At 39.7% G+C, this 13,725-nt stretch overlaps 1 protein-coding gene across 7 annotated transcripts in view; it reads right to left on the bottom strand.

The window, feature by feature from the left end:
- Window positions 1-13,725, bottom strand: part of ARHGEF28 (Rho guanine nucleotide exchange factor 28) — a 125,444-nt gene that overhangs the window by 44,404 nt on the left and 67,315 nt on the right. For all 7 annotated transcript variants that reach the window (XM_061475751.1, XM_061475753.1, XM_061475754.1 and 4 more), the window contains 4 exons: window positions 6,605-6,735; window positions 5,473-5,747; window positions 3,259-3,400; window positions 1,867-1,978 (listed from right to left, as the gene is read on the bottom strand). In XM_061475751.1, coding sequence (XP_061331735.1) covers window positions 1,867-1,978; window positions 3,259-3,400; window positions 5,473-5,747; window positions 6,605-6,735 — 660 coding nt within the window. The remainder of the gene's footprint in view (window positions 1-1,866; window positions 1,979-3,258; window positions 3,401-5,472; window positions 5,748-6,604; window positions 6,736-13,725) is intronic.

The following is a 13,725-nucleotide window of genomic DNA, read 5'->3' as shown; positions in this document are numbered from 1 at the left end:
ACAAGCACACTACAGCCCATAGAGATCAGGACCTACCTGACCCAGCTTTTTGGACTAAGCTCCTGGGTTAGCCCCATGCTCTGATGCAGCTGCTCAAAGCAAGCACAGCTGTGCCTGCCTCACACAGTAGCCACCACAGCCAGCTGCCAAACACTGTGCAATGCTCCTGTTCTTACAGATGAAAGGGACGAGGCAGGGGGTGCTGGTTGCAGGGATGCACCAGCAGGAACCTCAGCAAACCACCACCCTCCATCCCAGCAGTATACTGCACCTGCAGGGAAGGCTGCAGAACAGACTGCTTCCAAAGCATGGGCAGAAAAGAGTTTCCGCCTTCTCCACAAGACAGCTAAAGGTTCAGCACTGTCTGACCCAGGAGGAAGGGGAGAGAGAATGAAGAGAACACAGGCCTGAGCTCAGATCAGAGCAGGTAATGGTGTCTGGATGAAGTGAGACCAACAGTTTCCTAGCTGCAAGGTCAAAGGAATTCTGGTTTAACTTTAGGAACGTGAACTGCGCTTGCTGATCTGCCCAGCTTCTACTTCTGTGGCATACTTTCCCCTTTTTATTCTGCCTTGTTTTGCCAGACTTCTCACCTAATCTGTTAGATACAAATGGTTACAAATACATTAAGTGATGTGGAAAAATACAACATAGCTGCATGCTGCAGACTGCTGTACATGCTCCTCCTTACAAGGGAACGTGGAATCTTACAGTTAATTTGAGCAATCACAAACCTGCTTTTCACAGTTTCTTAAGGAAAAAAGATGTCTGCAGACAATGTATGCCTGCCCACCAGCTATCTCCATCTCACCTTCCCAATGGCTTTTGAATTTGTTGTCTGGTTTCAAAGGTAACGTAAAATTTCCACAACTTTTGTGTGTTTTCATATTTGGTGTCATAGTAGCACAGAATGGTTTGGGTTGGAAGGGACCTTCAAATATCACCTAGTCCAAATCCCCATGCCACAGGAAGGAACATCTTTCACTACATCAGGTTGCTTGAAGCCAAATCCTGCCTGGCCTTAATACTTAAAATGATGGGGCACCCACAACTTCTCTGTGTGTTGATCGCATCTGGTTCATTGTAACTGATACATCCTGCCTCTTGCTCAGGACTAGCGGAAAGCTAAAGGTACACTGGAGGGAGAGACAAGCTGGAAGTATGACAGTGACAGAGGCCAAGCCTCTTGAAATGCAGGGGGGGGTCTTTAAGTGATGTGATCTATATGAAAAGCCAACAGATATATGTATCTCATGCTTTGTATGGTTCTCAAACATAACCCATGCCATCATTGCGAAAAGTGTGTTGTCTTCTAAATATGAAGTTACTGTCCAGAAACAAAACATGTTAGAAACAGTTTGTAAAACATTACAAGCTTCTTGCAGAAACATCTGTGACTCTACTTAATGGAGAGGGTGGGTTTTATTCCCATGGAGATTATAATAGCCCATCCATGTTTCAGATGCTCCCCGGGATCTGCAGGAAGCTGGGCCATCCACCCTCTTTGACACCTCTTCTATGCCATCCAGAGCTTCCTCATGTCTTTGCTGGGCACCCAGCAGGAGGCTGGGGTAAGGATCTTCTGAAAGATTACTGCCCTTGCCTGCATTACTTTTTCTGACTAATAGTCTCCCTGTTTGTGCCTTCCCGGGGATCAGCTCCTGCATCAGGGGAGAGCATGATGGGGCAGTAGATGGGAAAAGAGCAAGTGACAATGGTAGAGGTACTAAAAGACAATTCGACTCTGCTTTCCTGGATATTGGCAAGGTCCATGTACAGGACAGGCCTGAGTAAAGCCATCAGCACTGCACCTGAATCAGGCAGGCAACGGCTGAGGCTGTGCAGGTGCAAAGCCAGAGCACTGACCTTCATTTGGATCCCCAACTGCAAAGTCTCGAGGAAGGTGAGGTCTTCCTAATACACCTTTGGGAGAGGAGCAGGAATAGGAGCGTGACCGAATCCCAGATACTGCACATTCCTACAAGAAATTGCAGCAAGTTAAAATTTGTATAATTTTGAAATGCATCAGTAACATAAACAAAAGAAGGCAGTGACAGAATTTCTGGAAGAAAGGTGACTGACCACACACATGTTTTCTTGGTTTCTTTAAAGGTTTAAGTACAATTTCTGATGACTTGAAGTCTGTCATACTTCCACGACAATAAATCTTTGTATATTACAGGAAATAATCTGTGGGTGCAAGTTAGACTAAAAGGCTAAGAAAAAGCTCACATTCTACTCCAGGCTGGTGGCAAGCACCATCCAAACAGCATTGCGGCCATTATATCCAATGCCCAAGCTACCTTCTTTTACCAAAGAAGCCATTGATCTTATTAATACCTCGCAATTATTTCCTGAAGACTAACACCCTGCATTGGTAATTGTCTGTGCCTGAGTTTCCAAAGAAAGGAGTTAGCCTTCTTCTCTTTTTTTATTTCTCTTCTTTTATTGTGTGTGAAAAAATTTTCTGATCTTGAAAGGAACATGCCTGATTTTTGATACATCACTTGTATTTAAACAGAGCCTACTACTAAACTGCTTACCTCATTGTTTTTAAAAGCAATTCTTTTAAAAGCAGCCCTAGCAGAATTCAGTGTTCGTGCTGGACTTTTTTTCTCCTTTCATGTAATCGTTTGCTGAAAGTCAGATAAAGCTCAACAGTGGAAAAAGTCTGCCTAATAAAAGCATAAAGAAACCCTACAAACAAAAAAACACTCTTTGTGTCTGAAGATCTCAGAAATGGCACCACTATCTAATGAAAATTAATGTAGCCAGGAAAATTTAGAAAACTATAATGAAGAGGAAAGATTTGCACTCGTCAATGCACAACCCCCTCTGAATTTCCCTGACTTTAGCAACTGTTTTGAAACAGGCACCAGGCTGGTTTTACACTTTACAAAGCTGTTACCCTTTCACATAACTAAAGCTGGTTAAACATTTGCTTGCTAAATAGGTTTTGGTTAGAAAATGCTGAATCACTGAACTTGAGATATTTCCTTTGAAATGCTTCTGATAAATAAATGATGCTTTTTTCAAAACTGAAGTAAATCTTTGATGGACCTTTCCCATGGCTGCTGCCAAGCCTCCCCACAACAAATGGGGAGCTCCAGCTCCACAGCCCCATATGTGCTGCTCAGCAGAAGGACAAGAATTGCTAACTGGGAACTTATTTTTCTCCTTCAGATTCCTATGTTTCTCAGATTTTTTCAGTGAATTACTTAAAAGGAAAACAATGCAAAGCAAGATAGTATCAAATACCTCAGGCTGCAGACTGGTGGATAAATCCAATCCATCTCTGCTACTAGGCATGGCTTCTGAAGAGCTGAGGGGAGGGTAGCAAACATGGGATCTGTCCGAAACATCACTTCCGCCATCAACTTCAAGGTCATCAAGACTTGAACTGAAGCAGACAATGAAGCCTTTATTTCCCATGAATTCAAGTAATAATACATCTCAACCTTAATGCAACAATCAAAATACTGCTGTATACTCTGTTCAGTGACAACCCAAAACACCATGATTATGTCAGGTTAAGTCACACTCTGAGGCCCTTCTCAGGTTTGAAGTCACTTGGTCAAGTTTCTCAGTCACTCTGTATAGGACTCACCCAACCTTCTGGATCTCCAGTACATACATTTGCATCACTTGCTACCACACGAATTCCCACCACTGTCAGACACATGTGAAGGATGACTTTCAGACACATGTTTAGCATCTCCCTTAGAATTAGATATTTTATTCCACACATGTACCCTCCCATCTATACCAATGATAAGGAGAACTGAGACAACTAGCTCAGATTTCAGTATTAAGACATGGGTATTATGAATATTTTGTGCAATAATATACAAATATTTTGTTCAATAATTATATGAATATGTGTGTATTTGAAAGATATGATATGGCTATTCAAAGATATATCTTTTCTACATCCATGACTTGATCCAGGATGAAAGAGAAATAACAAAATAGATGAAGGAGGGTCTGAGACAGTTCATTAAGATTCACTTCAAATGCTATAAATTTAAAAACATACCAAACTATAAACAGGCTAAGCAATCTCTGGCTGAATCAGTACTTCAAACACCTAGATACTATTTGATTAGCGAGGCTCCCAAGCAGGAGGATGAGTCCTATTAACTGCAAGAGCAAGTTCATGATCTCCATCAGAGCGACTGGAAGGAACGGTTGACTGCTTGCAACAACATTCCAGCCTTACAACATAAAACACTGAATTATGTGTGGTATTTCTAAATAGCCAAAGTTCCTTCCAGGAATAATAGCACAATTCCTTCACACACCACTACAGTTTGTTGAAGGGCAAATATACCGATACTGCCCAAAACTACATCCTCATTACACTTCTGGAGACCATCTTTCGCAATGTTTCCTCATAACAGCCCACGTGATATCTCAAAAAAGAGTTACCTAACTGCATTAAGTTACTGTCGCATTTTAAAATTGGAAAAGTAATACGTGCCTATGTCAGCAGTCAAGCATACATGTCTTACTGGGGTAACTTACCCAGGGAACTTTTCTGACATAAAAAGCTGGTTTAAAGACCTGCTAAGTAACTTGCCACATAGCAAAAAATAAAAGCTAGCAAAAAGAAAAGATCTGGGAAGGAATAACTCATAGTCTGATATGTGTTGTATTACCTGTGTTAAAAGATTCTGTCTAGAGGGACTTCATAGTTGCATAAGAAACTCAGAATTAAGGTAGATAAAATGTTATTCCCCACTTTAAATGATAACTGATACTACTGCTTCCTTACTATTTTTACATAGATCTGATGTCCTACCTCCAAGTGGTCCAAACACTTTTGAAAGGTGAGAGACAGATTCAAATTTCCTCTTCTGCAGGAGGAACTATTTCACATCCCTTCTTTACAGAGAAACAGTAAAGCCCTTTTATCACAGAAATTTACTAATTGGTAACAACAAAATTTATAGTTTCATCTTCAAAGCTCTCTGCATTCCTGAGTCCAACCAGTTCCAACCATAACTCAAATCCATCTGGAGCAGCATCCTCAGAGAACTGTCTCTCCTGGAAACAGAACCTGCACACCAGCAGAAGAGCAGAAAACAGCCAGAACCTATCAGAAACACAGGGCTGTATTCTGTACTGTGTCTTTTGAGGTAAAAATATGCATACTCAGGAACAAGTTGGTTCAGGCCAGTGCAAAGAATGGAAAGATTCCCAGAGAGTTCAACAGACTTCGGTCTATATTCTTAACAGAGAATAAAACTGAGGGAAGCATGGGTGAGATTTTTGTTAAAAATGTCTTCATAACTATTTTACGAAAACAGATCATTAGGACAATTTAAATATCAGTGATTAAAACTAGTGCTTTTATCTCAGTAATAATATTTATCACTACATATTCCACTACTACATATTCTACGTATTTTGAAGTAAAAGGTTATAAAAAATAATCCTTATTCTGGCCATGTCATCAAGTCAATTCCATACCTTTTTTTTTTCATGTCAGCATACAGTTGGTCCCTATCCTTAATAAATCCATGAGTCTTGAATGAAAAGTATGAATCTGCTCTATACGCATCAGTATGTGTTACACCTGCATTTTCTACATTTTTCAATGGCCTTTGGTTTTCTTCATTTGGAACATACATATGTTGGTCATTCTTCTCAAGAGAAGGAGATGAAGAGCTCTTAGCCTTCATGATTGAATTGGTGGGATTAAGACATGTTTCACTTTTCACATAGTTAGTCTTTAAATCTCCAGCCTGCAGAGAAAAAAATAATGTTGGTAAGAGGCACTAATAAGATATATTGTCAAGGAACAAAGACCAGATTAGTCTTCCATTTTATTTATGGTTATATGTTTTGCCTTTTATTTTCACCTATTATTTTTAGAGCACATGAGTTGAAGGCAAGTTATATGGTAAGAGATTCTAGACCTTGCATTGATTTTTCCATAGTTAGAGTAGCAATGAATTTGCATTTGCAAGTCTACTGGATTTCTCGCTCATATTTATGCCCTCTGTTAAATATATTGATTCATATATTTATAGCTTTTATTAAAAAATAGCCTTGAGTCAAGCAAAAAATATGCATAATACATTAGTCTGGGAGCCATATGGAAGAGAACTCAAACATTATGCAAATTTATTTGGAAAAATCAGCCTACATATCATGCATTTTTGATTTTCCAGCACCTATTTCCTAAGCTTCTTCTAATATTAGCCAGCATCAGCAGACTTATCTTTTTTGTGAATGTACATAGAATTCAGAAAATCTGAGTGCACGTGATGAAGTTATATTGTGTTAATGTTTCTTAGAAAGAAGCAAACACCATTTAGCTCACAAACACACAGAAAAGACAGTAAGAGCTGCCTTAGAGTTCTTCCTTCCTACAGGCTAGGGAGAATAATTCCTAATTATTCACCAACTAGATCTATTCAAAGGGATCTCATAAATGGGTTATAAAGTACAGAAAAGTTAGGTATTACTGGTTTTATTTTAGAACTTTGCTAATTGGCCATACACCACTGCTGACATTCAGAAGATCTCACTATCACACAAAAGTTACTTTAACAGAAGATGATGAAAAAATTGCCAAAAGATCAAACCATAAGCTTACTTGGTCTACTACCATGCAGTTTGCATATACTTCATCACTTCCACTCATCATGGCAGAAAGTCTGGTTGCAGTAAAAAAAGTAGGTGGAGCCTTGAGTTTCCTGAGAACATCAAGGGTAGACGGTCTCTGATCTGGAAAAAAAAAAATTATGGAAAATATGTCACTAAATTTCAAGCCAACTTCTTCCCATGTATATATACACTGTTACAAAAATGGCAAAATTAAAAATTAAGCACCAAATCTAACGATTACAATTGCAGTAGTATTTGTGTGGCCACTCAAAAATCTACCCATTCTGTAATTGCCTAACACTTGCTGTATCTTCCAAGAAGCCTATAGTTCCAACCCTAATTGTTAGGGTTGGAAGGTACCTCTGGAGATCATCTAGTCCAACCCCCAAATAATTTATAGAACTTAAAAATAAGCGTTCTTGTATCTTGGTTAACAAAACCTTCTATTTTCCATCTAAGCTAGAACTTCATAGAGATGTGTGGTTGCAGAAGTACATAGGACAAGATTTATGGGCTGGGTTGAAATACACATGTTTCTGGCCTATACATTAAATACCCAACATCTGATACATTATAGGAACAGAATACTGTTCAATTGCAGTCAATTAATGACTCTCCTAAAGCATTCTACCTACTGGAAGCCACATAAATATTAATCTTAAACCAATAAAACAGATTACTGTTCTTAAAACAAAAACCAGCAATAAAATTATAAGAGGAATATAAATAAAATACCACCAATAGTGCCTTTACAGGGTGACAGCAATCAGTCAAGATCTGACCCATGAACAAGGTATTTGGGATGAAGACTGCATCTGACCTCTTTTGGTACTAAAATAAGAAGTTATGAGTCTCACCAGAAATCATTAACAGAAGTCCAGAGTTTAGTTTTCAATAGTGTGTTCATGACTGCAAATATTATAAAAAGCTGCATGGGCTGACTGTTTCACTGCTTTGAGCAGCAAACAGCCAAGTGCTACAAAAACACTGTCAATCTGTCCTGCAGACCCACTTCTCTTAAAGCTGCTTACAAACTTGAAGAGCATACACCTATCCCAACATTTGAGGTTGTAGTCAAGGCCTCATATTATCTTCAGATTGTAAAAACAGCAAAAGTTGGCAAAGTGCAAACCAGTCTTATTCTAGACTGTGTGAAAACAGGCTGAAAAAATAAAAAAATAAAAAAATAAAAAAAAAAAACCAAACCCACCAAAGTTGTAACGTAATTTTCCTTGTTTTAGGATGCTGGAAGTCAAGCATTGACTTTGGAAATGAACTGAGATAGACTAGCATAAGAATGGTGTGACAGAGAAAAGTATAACCAGCAAAATATCTGAAATCAAAACTCTCAACAAACTTCATTCCAGGTTGTCTGTCATTGAAAATTATGAAAAAATCCTTAGTCTGCATCAGAGATTTACTTTCTGCAAAGATGGGAAGACACCACTAAAGATTTTCCCCAGTCTATATTCCTAAAGCAATGTAACTGCTTTTTGAAGACCACAGAATTATATTGCATGGGTTGGGCTAGAAAGGAACTTTGAAGATCAGCTAGTCCAACCACCCTGCCATGCGTACCGGGGACTGGATTAGAAGCTACACTTGTCAAGGTCTGAGGTATTTGTTTCTTAAAAAGTAAAGAAATAATAAAAAAAAAACAACAACCCAGACCACTGCCAAAACTTCCATGCTACACCACAGCATTTATTTCATTTTAAGATGGTATCTCATAAAGCACAAGAACAGGAACTCTATACTTAGAGGAAACTGGAAATTCCCATTTTAGAAACAGTATACTATGTATTATTTCACTTCCAGTCCTGGCAGGCCTTGCAGTATCGCGTACCATTAAAACATCCCCATGCCTCTCATTTTGCTTCTCCTTCCTTAGCTTTTAACATAGTTTTAGTGACTGCCATCTTGAGAACTACTAATGCTACAAGCCATTTCTTTATGTCTGCCAAGATCCCAAAGCTTTTCTTTATAAATAGTACAAAAGCATTATTTTCTAAAGAAGTTTTTGGCAGCTAAAATCGTATGGAAACGTGATTTGGCAAAACTGCTGATACTTTCTTGTGGCAAGTAAAGCTTTCCAAGCACTGGTCTTAAACCAACAACCAGGAATAAAAAACATGTCAGGCTCTCTATTGCTTCTTGCATGCTTATTACCTTCCCCAGCATATCCCCTCTTGTATATAAATCCACTGGGTACGACTGGCAAGGGAGGTATTCCGCTCTAGTGCTAGGCAGCTAAGGTTCAATACATATCCCTGAAAAAAAGCCCAGGCATTACAGATTCACAATTCACACTTCATGGCATAAACCCAAGCCTATGGAAACAGTTTCTTGACTTCAGCAACAGTCCCCACTGCTGGGGTCCCTGCAGTCAATGGACTGCACTATGAATTATATGTCCTGAGACAGAAACAACAAAATCCCCCTATTACTTAATATTTTTGTTTATATATCAAGTTCTAATACTACATTTTACATTATTTTAAAATTCTGTAAGACAGTAACAACCTGAGCAACAGCTTCTGAAGAAAGCTGGTGCAAATACAACAAGGTATCCCAGAATATGTTATCTGCAGTACTTTCCATCGGTACTTTCCACCGGTAAATCTTAACTGATTACCGCTACTAAATGCCATATGTTTTTCTGGCAATGCTCCAGTCAGTCTGTTATTAAAGCTGAGATGTCTAAATAAATATTCATTGGGGTTTAAATGAAAACACGAAAGGTAGCAGGTTATTTTGGTCTTCATGTTTCAACATGACCCCACTGTACCTCCTTATTCCTACCTCCACTCCCAGTTTCAACATGCGTGAAAGGACAACTACATCAAACTAAATTTGTAACAAGAGAAGTAATTAAAGACTTTGCTGAATGTAGGGAAGAGCATTATTAATTACACAATGATGGTGCTAGTAACATATTTCCACTGGACAGGCCTACATGGCTTAAAAAGTGATGAAACAGTCGCAAACATCCACATCACACTGCACTTCTACAACCCCACTAATTGCCCCCAGCCTGCCTTGCTGGCTACAAGTTATCTTGGTCTTACAGGGACCATCAGCAGACCTTCCTTTAGGTTAATATTGCAGCAGGTAAGAGCCACTACCTTGGGTACCAGTGCCTGAAAGATGAGGGGTATCGACAACATGGTCTGAAAGATAAGGGGTATCGACAACATGCCTTTTCAAACAAAATGTCTTAAAAATGTCCACTACCCATTCAAAATGTTTATTCTTACTGCAGCTACAGAAGTTTAGCACAGCTTATGAAAAGACAGATAAGACCGCCAGGGCAGACTACATCTGAGAGTGACAGTGTCCCAAAGAGTTTTAGCTCTATAAAGTGTCAGTAACGGACTTTAAGATGCTAAGGTAAAAAAGACCCAAATATGTACTGAAACCACCCAGGATGCACAGCTCATCAAGCTGATCCTCTTGCCAGAGCCGAATGCTCTCTAGCTGTATACTGTGCCATGACCACGAAGAATAAAATAAAGGCATGTTTCCTTTAGCAGAAGCTGCAGCTCTCTGCCATCTGCCTCATAAACACTCAAGAAAGATGTATGCATTATTTACATAGAGGTGAGCAAAAACCACAGTTCTGGGAAGGAGAATCTCCAAACACAGGTAAAATAAAGACCTTGACCAATGAATAACTAGGCACAAGTTCTCTACATCTTCTGTGATGTTGTCTTCAAAGTTACATAGCGAAGGCTGCACATTTTACCAGGCACAAAAAGCTTATAAAAATGCTTTTAAAAAAGAAAGCACATGATCATCATAGCAATAATTCAAAACATGCTTTCTGGCATAAGAAAATGTATAGCCTTGAATGACCTATGTTGGAAAATGGCAAAAACATAACACTGACTGTTTTTCCACAAAATACAAAAACTTAAATTGTTCTATGAGAGCACACAACAAAATAGAAGTGAAATACATTGATGTGACCAAGCCAAAAGCCAGGAAAGAATTTACAAATTTCCTTCTCCAGATACAATGAATAGTTTTCAGACAGCTAATCTCATTTACCCCCAGCAACCTGTGCAGGGGTTAATGTATAACTGGAAGTAACAGAGCTATGAAGTCAGCAAAAATGCAGACTGCTAACCACATCAGATACACTATCCTCTAAATCCAGAAGTGGTCACCTGAATTTAGAGAAAGAAGTCCTCACATTCCTGGCAAGGAGCTGACCTAAGTGACATGAACATCTAGATGTGGACCACACAACCACTTCCAATGAGGGATCTGCATCCCTAATTCAGGCGTCTTAGTGCTTCATTGAGACAGTGTAATTATTCATGACAGCAAAATTTAGCAAGTACATAAGAATAGTAATAAAGGGAGGGTAAAGTGAGGTAGGCTTTGAAGTGCTGTTTTCATAAAGATGAACATTTAATGTCTTAAATCTATGGAGTGGAAACCAAAGCACTGTTTCCTATATACTGTGTGGAAAGGATCAGACATCCACATGCTAGAAACCATACCATTATGTTCAACATGTGATCCTAAAGTAACCTGTAAGAAACACTAAGGATAAAGGCACTTGTCAATCATTGACTTTGATCTTTGCCACCTAAACATGGGACGCAAGAAAGCATCACTTTTCAACATGGGATTCACAGCCCTGACCCTCCTCACTGAAGAAGAGGCCTTACCTACTTTGCAAACGGATATACAAACAGAAATAAGTTAGTGTCTCATTTTGTACAAAAGCACAACAGATAAAGTACTTTCCCAAGGTATGGGACACTCAGTTTCAATTCCCACCTCTGCCTGAGTGGACTTGGTGCATAACCCCCAGTTCCCAGCACAGTAGGACAGACCGGCTAGAGACAGGTATTCTCAGCACCCCTGAAGTTAAAGCCTCCAAAAAGGCTCTGAGAGTCACTGCCTCTGAACAGGTAGGTCTATACAGTGCAACAGGAGTGGAGAAGAGACCTGGTTTACAGTCATTTCACATTAAATAATGTAATAAACACCATTAGGGGTCTTGCAGCAAGGAAGAAGACCTAGAACACCCTCCCCGGCCCAGTCACTAAGATGCAGTCATGTTCACATTCTCTGCTAAGCCTAATTAACCTTTAATTATGCCAGACACACACAGCCTCATCAGGATGGAGGGAGTCTGCAATGCATGGCTCCAAAGGTGCACAGCCTGCTCTTGGCTCTTACCAGCCCCCAGGAGTTGAGGGGAACAGCAAGGGCTCCACCACCCAGTTTGCAGGTCCCCAAGCAGGGACAAAAGCTGACCTTGGGGCACACAGGGAGCTTAAAATCGGAAAACACTGATGTGTATGGTGCAAAGTCCGCCTTAGACTCTCCCACCAGAGGTCTGCACAGCTCCCAGGGGGACCAACCCCAGAACAAGAAACCAACAGCCTTTGGTTCAGAGGGTAAGGGAGGAAGCTGACATTCCATTGCCCAGGTCAGCCGGAGCACCCAGCACATGTACAGAAAACCTCCATGACTTTCAGGGTGGGGAGAAGGAGTCCTGCACCCCTTTCTATCAGGCACTATAAACCTCTTGTTTGCTGAGACCTGAACTCCTGCATGAAGGAAATGCAGCTGTGAGGCACATACCCCACACCTAAGTGCCAGAATCTGCTGGCCGTATTCAGTTAGGACCAAGAAGAAACAGATCATGAGTGCAGACCATGAGCCTGCTGTCCCCTTGGCAGAGGCACTTCTCCCATCATATGGGCACCCAGGATTTCAATTCCTCAAGCACAGGTGAACCCTTGGACTTTACCACTAAAACATGCACATGCATCCAAGAGCACCTTGCTCCAACAATCCCATATACATGATCAGCTCCGCATACCAGCCACATGCGTTGGTATACTGTTAGCAGGGATGAGAAACCAGATCCAATACTACAACATGCAAACACCAGATGTGTATGAAGTGCTTTACCACAGGTGAAGTGTTAAGGAAAAAAAAAAAAAGAAGAAAAATAAAAGGCTGCCTAAGGCATAATAAATCACAACAAAAATGCCATGGAGGATGGCTGTGGATGGTTGTGGAAACAACACACACCATGCAACATATAACCCACTTCATCTTCTCTGCAAATTGCATCTGCATCCATACATATTGCAGAAATTCCTATGCACTTGGGAAACAATGGGTTTCCCCATGAATAAAAGTAAGAAGTTCAAAAGTGTTCTGCATGTTAAAATGTGCGTTCTGTACACATTTTTCTCTCTAAAACTAGGTCAAAGTCTCAGTCTGTGTAAACATGGTTCTCCTGGCTCATTGACTTTAATGACACTGACGGATCTTGCTTCTCTTATTTGTTTTTTCCCTTTCTGAAACACAAAAAAGCAATTTTATGGAAGGAAGCACAAATTACATTTTGTTGCCATTCTTTCTCTTCATTTCTTTGCTCTTACATGTAGCAAAAAGTTATCTTTCCTCATTAAAGCTTTCAGTGCTAATTCTTCCTAACATAAACTTGCTGGTCAGTGCTTTTCAACCTTTTTAAAACCTCCTTTATGATACTGACAACATTCATAATGCTTACCTCCCAAAGACTTCTCAACAAGGGAGGACAATGTCTAACTATGCAAGGACAGTAACTGACCCTGCCACAAAAGACAGTAACTGACCCTTTCACTTTAATTTACAGATAGCAAAAGAATTCCCTCTTCATTCTGGTAAGATTTTTCTAACATTAATAATAATAATAATAATTCCTGTTAGCTCTTGAGGCTTGAGTTACCAAATTCTCCCTAAATTAAAACTGTAGCCAGCAGAGCTTTCTGTAGTCACTGCTGTGCCATGCAGCTCCCAGAGTAAGAGCTATGCAGTGAGAGCTACACATGCATGCAGAAGAGAGAAAAAAAAATTAAACAAAACCAAGAACATAAGAAAGAAATAAAAATAATTTTAAAGAACAGTACAAAATTTTGAGAAAACACTTTCTTCTCAACAAATTCTGGCACTGTTATCTACAAAAACATAACTAACAGTGAGGTAGACTTTTGATAGAAAATTTACTTCATGTGAGCTGTTTAGAGCCACCTGCACACAATCAGACAACAAAAAGGAGGCAGAGCTATTAAGGAAGAGTCAGTTAAAAGAAGA

The sequence above is a fragment of the Pezoporus flaviventris genome, unplaced genomic scaffold, assembly GCF_033815535.1.
Source record: "Pezoporus flaviventris isolate CSIRO_AGI_PZ_B2104156 unplaced genomic scaffold, CSIRO_AGI_Pfla_v1 ptg000090l, whole genome shotgun sequence".
In the NCBI taxonomy this organism is placed as follows: domain Eukaryota; kingdom Metazoa; phylum Chordata; class Aves; order Psittaciformes; family Psittacidae; genus Pezoporus; species Pezoporus flaviventris.
Note: the sequence above shows the minus strand (reverse complement) of the source record. Positions and strands in the feature narration are given on the sequence as shown.